The 9,726-nt window shown below is 41.4% G+C and overlaps 1 protein-coding gene across 1 annotated transcript; it reads right to left on the bottom strand.

Annotated features, from left to right (window-relative positions):
* Positions 1-3,015: 3,015 nt before the first annotated feature.
* Positions 3,016-5,402, bottom strand: LOC124290599 (achaete-scute homolog 1a-like). The gene is made up of 2 exons (XM_046727358.1): positions 4,731-5,402; positions 3,016-3,766 (listed from the first exon to the last, which is right to left on the bottom strand). The coding sequence occupies exon 1, from the start codon at positions 5,374-5,376 to the stop codon at positions 4,741-4,743; it is 636 nt and encodes a 211-aa protein (XP_046583314.1). The 5' UTR covers positions 5,377-5,402; the 3' UTR covers positions 3,016-3,766; positions 4,731-4,740.
* Positions 5,403-9,726: the final 4,324 nt, after the last annotated feature.

Raw genomic sequence — 9,726 nt, 5'->3', positions numbered from 1 at the left:
CTGTGTACATACACTATATATGGTCTGTGTACATACACTATATGGTCTGGTCTGTGTACATACACTATATGGTGTACTGTGTACATACACTATATGGTCTGTGTACATACTATATATGGTCTGTGTACATACACTATATGGTCTGTGTACATACACTATATGGTCTGTGTACATACTATATGGTCTGTGTATACACTATACACTATATGGTCTGTGTACATACACTATATGGTCTGTGTACATACACTATATGGTCTGTGTACATACACTATATGGTCTGTGTACATACACTATATGGTCTGTGTACTGGTGTGTACATACACTATATGGTCTGTGTACACTATATGGTCTGTGTACATACACTATATGGTCATACACTATATGGTCTGTATACACTATATGGTCTGTGTACATACACTATACATACACTATATGGTCTGTGTACATACACTATATGGTCTGTGTACATACACTATATGGTCTGTGTCTGTGTACATACACTATATGGTACATACACTATATGGTCTGTGTACATACACTATATGGTCTGTGTACATACACATACTATACGGTCTGTGTACATACACTATATGGTCTGTGTACATACACTATATGGTCTGTGTACATACACTATATGGTCTGTGTACATACACTATATGGTCTGTGTACATACACTATATGGTCTGTGTACATACACTATATGGTCTGTGTACATACACTACATGGTATGGTCTGTGTACATACACTATATGGTCTGTGTACATACACTATATGGTCTGTGTACATACACTATATGGTCTGTGTGTACATACACTATATGTGTACATACACTATATGTCTGTGTACATACACTATATGGTCTGTGTACATACACTATATGGTCTGTGTACATACACTATATGGTCTGTGTACATACACTATATGGTCTGTGTACATACACTATATGGTCTGTGTACATACACTATATGGTCTGTGTACATACACTATATGGTCTGTGTACATACACTATATGGTCTGTGTACATACACTATATGGTCACTATATGGTGTACATACACTATATGGTCTGTGTACATACACTATATGGTCTGTGTACATACACTATATGGTCTGTGTACACACACTATATGGTCTGTGTACATACACTATATGGTCTGTGTGCATACACTATATGGTCTGTGTACATACACTATATGGTCTGTGTACATACACTATATGGTCTGTGTACATACACTATATGGTCTGTGTACATACACTATATGGTCTGTGTACATACACTATATGGTCTGTGTACATACACTATATGGTCTGTGTACATACACTATATGGTCTGTGTACATACACTATATGGTCTGTGTACATACACTATATGGTCTGTGTACATACACTATATGGTCTGTGTACATACACTATATGGTCTGTGTACATACACTATATGGTCTGTGTACATACACTATATGGTCTGTACATACACTATATGGTCTGTGTACATACACTATATGGTCTGTGTACATACACTATATGGTCTGTGTACATACACTATATGGTCTGTGTACATACACTATATGGTCTGTGTACATACACTATATGGTCTGTGTACATACACTATATGGTCTGTGTACAAACACTATATGGTCTGTGTACAAACACGATATGGTCTGTGTACATACACTATATGGTCTGTGTACATACACGATATGGTCTGTGTACATACACGATATGGTCTGTGTACATGCACTATATGATCTGTGTACATACACTATATGGTCTGTGTACATACACTATATGGTCTGTGTACATACTCTATATGGTCTGTGTACATACACTATATGGTCTGTGTACATACACTATATGGTCTGTGTACATACACTATATGGTCTGTGTACATACACTATATGGTCTGTGTACATACACTATATGGTCTGTGTACATACACTATATGGTCTGTGTACATACACTATATGGTCTGTGTACATACACTATATGGTCTGTGTACATACACTATATGGTATGTGTACATACACTATATGGTCCGTTTGCGTACACTATTTGGTACGTGCACATACACTATATGGTCTGTGTACATACACTATATGGTATGTGTACATACACTATATGGTCTGTTTGCGTACACTATTTGGAACGTGCACATACACTATGTTGTCTGTGTACATACACGATATGGTCTGTTTGCGTACACTATACGGTCTGTGTACATACACTATATGGTCTGTCTACATACACTATACGGTCTGTCTACATACACTATTTGGTATGTGTACATACATCATATGGTTTCCGTGCGGACACTATACAGGATTTTTATACGCCCGGTGTTTGTTCAGTGCGTCATCTTTTACATACAGCCACGTTATTCTCGGATCTCTGTACGTACATGATTTGTACATTCTGTACAGTTTCTTTGTTCCCAACCAACATTTGCTTGTTGTTAGATGAGTGGATCGGGTGATCAGGCTCAGTGATCAGGTTGACTGCCTAAGCTCGACCCCCATGGTGCAGATAAAGCTGTTCACAACATCGATCACCGGGTTGCGAGTATTTACTGGGTATACTTGAAACATAGCTGGCGGAGGCGTGTAGCTGGGTGCTTTGTGAACAGTGTTTGTTACAATTCGATAAGCCTTGTTCCAGAAACCTGGGGAGTATTTTCAAGATTTGTATTTCTGTTGATCAGGACCGTCTTTATTGATGCCAAGCGACGGTTGGAAGTGTGGCACAGAGGTGTATGTGCCAACACTAAAGGTTCGGCCTCGACAGTGCGATATTCACTATTGACACCCACTAATCAGTACGCGGCGAAGGATGCCAAAATTGGACTTCACACATTGCATTCCTGAGGGAATCGAACCTGGGTCTTAGCCGTCAGAAACCCTGAACTAACCCAATACCTATTGAATCAGTACATTTCAGTATACCCTATAGGAGTACAAAATACTTTACATATCATATTCGTATGTACAACTCAACTCTGAAAAACAAACGAATGCGATTCTAATACTTTGAAACATATCTTTATTTCATCGACAAAAATATAATAAATCTCAATTTGATACAATATATTCATAAATTAACAATGAGTATGTACATACAATGTAAAAATAGAAAACTCTCCACTTTTCAAGTAGTAAATGAGAAATCTGATAATCCTAACTCGATCCGGATATCTGCGACGGGCAAACTCCACACAAGGACAGGACGTCTTCCCGGAGTTTACGGCCGGGCACATTCACACGCAGATAGCCGTTCCTTCCTCTCCCGGATAAGAATAATCATAGTAAAATATTTGATAACTGGAATAAAATTGTTTGAACAGCTAACACTGGTAAACAGAGAGCAGCCGCGTAAAGGCAGTTGGTCGTACCAGTTCAAATTGGCTCGTTAAAGATACGAACTCTTCAACAAACACGGCAAAGTAACACATTCACGCGCACATTTGATACAATAAATAAAAGTTTGACTTCTCCATCGTTTGTCATCTGAGATCGGTGGTCCGTTCTAGCACCACGTGTATAAAGATATGTAATACTGACTTGAGCACTGTTTGGGGTGGGGGTGGGGGATGGGGTGGGGAATCAGCGTCTTCATCTTCCTAACTCTTTGTTTAGTCTCCATGACGCCAATATCTTGTTGCAAAGGTTACGTTCCGTACCCCTCCACGTACCCCCTTCTTTGTGTGCCTGGAGGGGAGCGGTCTGACACTTGGGTAGCCAATGAGAAGTCCTAGTGAGATCACGTGATAGGTCCACCTGAAGAAAAGATTTGAGATTAGTTGAACGTTTTTGACACGATATTTACGATTACGGCACAAAGCTGCAGTGGCGAACACACCGAGCAAGTGAGAACATCACGGTTATGAATGTCAAATTGTAATTATCCCATGCATATCTGAAGCTCAAAGCCCCGTCGCCATACTGATTAATGACTGTCTTGACGGGTGACAGGGCGACCTGTTGATTGCATACCAGAGTTTTAATGAAATAGTGATTAAATTATTCGACTGAAATCTTTGAGTTTATTCATTTTGTTTGGTTCTAATGTTACAGCCTTGAAAAATATAATGATTGTTTAATTAGATGGTCTGAAAATGTCCAAGGCGCTACTTTTCCTTCCTGACGTGTTACACTAGATTGTGTGAATATATTTTTCAGTGTGAAAATTCTCACTTTCATAACCTAGTCATCTGAGTGTGGCCTGTAACTATCATAAATTACAGAGAGTCAGAAATGAATATTTCGTCTGTGACAGTTTGCAGAATTTTTCAAATAAAAAATACTAGTGACATAATCTATTCTATAATTCTATAGATAGAGAGAGATATATAGAGAGATAGAGTGAGTGAGTGTGTGAGAGAGAGAGAAAAGAGAGAAATTTTCAGAAATTACAGAGGGAGAAATGATTTTTCGACTGTGACAGGAGAGAGAGAGAGAGAGAGAGAGAGAGAGAGAGAGAGAGAGAGAGAGAGAGAGAGAGAGAGAGAGAGAGAGAATTTACTATACACACGACTCCCATGCTATACTTTCAGGAAAATCATTTCCACAAACATTATATCTATTAAATAACACTCCCATGTATTCAGGATAAAACCATAAAAACCTTTAAATATTTAAATATGAATACAATCATGTCGCGCTGGCAGTATTTCAGCCAAAGTGACGAGTAAAACTTTACAGTGAGTGCATGACTTATGAGACGATGACAATAACGACGTACCTGGATAGGTTCAGAACCAGTTGGCGAAGTCGATCAGATCATCCTCATCGATAGTGAGCGTCTCGTACGAGGAATCTGTGGAGCAGGGTGAGGGTGACGGAGAACTTGTTGATGGGGTAGGGGAGAGGCATGACTCGGGGGACATGGAACATGCCCCCTCAATCATTGCCCGACTGCCTTCAAGAACAGCCCTCATGGCTTCGGGGTCCCCAATCATACCCTGAAGATGACGGATGTATTCTATAGCGGATCTCAGAGTTTCAACTTTGCTCATCTTCTTGGACTTGGTCCCTTTCGAGCCGTGAGGTAGGTGCTCGCGGAGAGTTGCAAAAGTCATGTTGATCAATTTGACTCTGTTTCGCTCTCTCTCGTTCCTCCGTGCCACGGCGACTGTGGGGGGACGATGGAAGCCGAGGTAGGTCTGATGGGGGGAGAAGTCGAGACGTCGGCGACACTGGGACACCTCCCTAGCGTTCTCCTTCATAGACATCCTCAGAGACTTGTTCCCGGGGGTGAGGGGTGATGGGTGGGGCGAAGTGGACATCGTGGCCATTGAGAACATGCACGACGGTCTGTCTGCGAGGGGTGAAGACAGAACTGTTTGTCCTCCCAGACTTGTCACGGGGTGAACGGTACTTTCCATCATGGTTCTAGATCCAAACGCACGGAGTGTTGTTTAGTAAGATTGTTTGTTCTCGCGCGACTTGCTTCTCTTATATAGCCTGGCGCGAGAGTTACGGTAGCCACGCCTACCGCCTTATCAGTTATTTAACTGTCAAGTTGCGCGAGGCCGCCACGCGACTCTAGCTCGCACTTGAGTAAGCACGCTCAATGTACGGGGCACGAGCTGTGACGTCACACGACGGAGCCAGTGATGACGGAGAAACAAAAGACGAGTAGAGATTGGCTCTGGAAGCCTATCACGAACTTGATGTGTATACGGGGAAAAACATCCACCCGTTTGAAGTGAAGGAAGGTGCTCCGTCTCGCGGCGATCTTCATTATAAGTTTCATTTAAAACATTCAAAGTTTCACTAACGGGACTGCCAGCCGAGAGGGCGCGTGACAACCCTATCGGGGTGATGAAAGGCATTGGATAATGATGAATGTAAATGTGCATTGAGTAGCCTGTCTCTCCGTGGGAACAAAGAGGCATGGGAAACGCGCTTTTTAGGACAAAAACTGCCCGAGAAGGTATCGTGGGAAACAGGGTGTAGAAAGTATTGACACAGCTTTGTGAACATTGAAGATAACGATAGCTAAGAATTGGACAATCAGAACTGCATAATCTTTGATTCTATTATCAGTATGTTGAGTTTCCCCCTCTGCCCCCGACATCCACAACACACACCATACACACACGCGGAACGGTCCCGACCCTCCCTCCTCTCTCTCTCTCTCTCTCTCTCTCTCTCTCTCTCTCTCTCTCTCTCTCTCTCTCTCTCTCTCTCTCTCTCTCAATATCCTTCTCTCTTTCTCCATTCAGCTGCCTACGTGTCATCCCTCTACGGTCTTCCTGTTTACTTTGAAAAGGTCAGTTCAGTAAAACAACAAACACAACAACAACACGAACAACGTCATTCACACCTGTGTAAAGCTATGAATAATTCACCTATATCACGAATAGTCAGTCAGACTAAGTATGCAATAACTTCTACTAAACATGGGTTTCTCTGGAAATTGACCGGAAACAAAATGTAAAGTTCAAATAACATTACATTAAAGTACTGTCGGAAAAAGAAAAATATGTTGTTGTTTTCACATTTATATCTACAGTTTATGTAGTTAATATGTGAAAGTGTGAAATATATGTTAAACTAAGTTCGGCAAAACTACAGTCTCAGTGGTAGGGAGATAGGAAACGTGAAAAAGGACTTTACTGAGGAGAGATTAGTGCAGAAATGAGCAATGCGACATATTTGGAACAGACCATGGCTTTATGCAAATTAGTGTGCGATGATATTGTATTATAAAGGACACTTTTGAAATGTCCATTGTGAAATGAGACTTAGCTGCATTATAAACTATAGCTGTTTTAAAAAATAATATTTTTAATTTTGAAACTATTAAGGATTAGCTGCCATGGAGTCTCATTACAAAAACAAACAGATAGGAGGGGTCGTCTCAAAAGCAAAACCAGGACGGGTGTCGCAGACAGTGGGTGGGGTCGGGTTTGGGGATAGATATCAGCTACGATGTAGTGGTTAAAGCATTCGCTCGTCGAAGACCTAGGTTCGATTCACCGCATGGGTACAATGTGTGATGCCCATGTCTGGTGTCCCCTATTGCTGGAATAGTGTTAAAAGCGCCGTAAAACCACACTCATTCACTTCTTCTAATTGGTGATAAAAATATTCGGATCCGGACAGATGAACCTGCAACTGAAGGCAGGATTCTGTCAGCCTAGTCACCTTGGGGCTACCACCGACTCTACCACAGGCTCTCGAGTCTTTGCGAAGATTAAAGATTAAGAAAAATAATTTTGTGAGATGACCCCTGACTCGAAATGCTTCACAGTACAATACATATATAATGTATTGTACTGTGAGGCATTTCGAGTCGGGGGTCATCTCAAATTATATATATTTTTTCAAAATCTTTAATCCTCGGAAAGACACGAGGGCCTGTGGACTCTACAAGCACATAGGGGCGATGGGGTAGCCTGGTGGTTAAAGCGTTCGCTCGTCACGCCGAAGACCCGGGTTCGATTCCCCACATGGGTACAATGTGTGAAGCTCATTTCTGGTGTCCCCCGCCGTGATATTGCTGCAATATTGATAAAAGCGGCGTAAAACCAAACTCACTCACTCACTCACTCTACAAGCACATCGTGCCCTAACCTTACCATCAACAAGGAATACTTCTTTAAATCATTATGATGACGTGAGTGAGTGAGTGAGTTTAGTTTTACGCCGCACTCAGCAATATTCCAGCTATACGGCGGCGGTCTGTAAATAATCGAGTCTGGACCAGATAATCCAGTGAACAACAGCATGAGCATCGATCTGCGTAATTGGGAACCGATGACATGTGTCAACCAAGTCAGCGAGTCTGACCACCCAATCCCGATAGCCGCCTCTTACGACAAGCATGGGTTACTGAAGGTTCATTCTAACCCGGACCTTCACGGGTTGAGACAAGCATGGGTTGCTGAAGGTTCATTCTAACCCGGACCTTCACGGGTTGAGACAAGCATGGACCTTCACGGGTTGAGACAAGCATGGGTTACTGAAGGTTCATTCTAACCCGGACCTTCACGGGTTGAGACAAGCATGGGTTACTGAAGGTTCATTCTAACCCGGACCTTCACGGGTTGAGACAAGCATGGGTTACTGAAGGTTCATTCTAACCCGGACCTTCACGGGTTGAGACAAGCATGGGTTACTGAAGGTTCATTCTAACCCGGACCTTCACGGGTTGAGACAAGCATGGGTTACTGAAGATTCATTCTAACCCGGACCTTCACGGGTTGAGACAAGCATGGGTTACTGAAGATTCATTCTAACCCGGACCTTCTCGGGTTGCTGATGACTTAACGCTATTGTTACTGCAGTTCATACTGAGGAAGGGACTCACTGACCATTCTAAATATTTAATTCAATTCTAATAGTTCATTAATTGTATTGACTACATAAAAAGTAAAATTGCCAATTTCAGAACCATTCTGTTGAAATAAATATTCAAATTTTGAAATTGTGAAATTATGAATGGATGTACAATCATATTTAATATATCACAACAAAATTATAGTTTTTTTTACCGGTCTGTATTTGACGTTTTAGGTCATGGAGAAAGTTAATTCGTTTGAAACACATTTTAATAAATGAGATTTTACCAATAGACAAATCTGAAGTTCAAAACCATCGTCTTTACGGTTCTTCAAAACAAAATTCATTCATGTTATATTTATAACGGACGTGAGAATTATGCGGACACGTATAGTCAAAGATAGCAGTGTTTGGTCATTGTCTGGTATGTATTTACCGGATATTGTTTCTGTTATTGTCTCACTATATAAACTATGACGTCTTCCACAGTTAACACCTGTAAAAATACATCAGGTACTCATGAACGATTTCTTTTCTGAGAAGAATTGAAGTGAGCTATCAGGGCTATTTGCGTTATTTGGGTTTGTTGTGTTGTTTGTTTGTTGCTGTTGTTTTTGTAATCATCCCAAAACACCATATGTTTACTTTCTTTTGTACCTCAGAGTACATTCTCCCACGAAATCCCAGTGGAATATTTACGGCAATGATTGCTAAACGTACGGAGCCTAGCAGCTATTTATCATCCAGGTTATAGAGGACATTGTGTGATAGAGGACACTCTGTTTAAATGGGTGAGTGAGTGACTTGACAGTGAGATGTTTTACCAATGTTTTACCAATGTTCCAATAATACCTTTGCGGGAACATCTTGGCCTTCCAACACTGGTGTTCTTGATGACAAGTTACCCAAAGCTACTGGTTGGTCGGTTTGCCGTTTAAGGCCTCACTCAACAATATTCCAGCTATATGAAATTGTTCCCACGTTTGTATACTCCTCATGCTACTGGTTGGTCGGTTTGCCGTTACGGGTATAGTAACGTGCAGTATCAATGGACAAAATACCTTGACTATGTGTCCCAGCTCACCCAGATGCAAAAGGATACCTTGTGAGGATGAGGCTGTGTGAACTCGCTGCGCCTAACTGGTTGCATGAGTTTAATACTTCCCAGGGAGATGAGTTGGTCACAAAAGAATGCCAGAAAATAGACATCCGTTGATCAAGGGAATATTGTACCATTTATGTGGATATGTGCGCTATATACATATCCTATAATCAGAAAAAAAGAAAGAAAGCAAGAAAAGAAAGAAAAAAGTCGATTCCGTTTATTTCTGACTGATGGCCGAGCTCGTGTTTAGCGCTACAGAAGCACAGCATGTGCACAACGGAATATCTTGGAGCATATACCGTTTGGCTGGGGTTCATTGAAGACGTGGGGCCTGTATATTTTT

This window comes from Haliotis rubra, unplaced genomic scaffold (genome assembly GCF_003918875.1).
Source record: "Haliotis rubra isolate DU_JTF1 unplaced genomic scaffold, ASM391887v1 Scf47, whole genome shotgun sequence".
Lineage (NCBI taxonomy): Eukaryota > Metazoa > Mollusca > Gastropoda > Lepetellida > Haliotidae > Haliotis > Haliotis rubra.
This window is presented reverse-complemented; position numbering and strand designations above follow the sequence as displayed.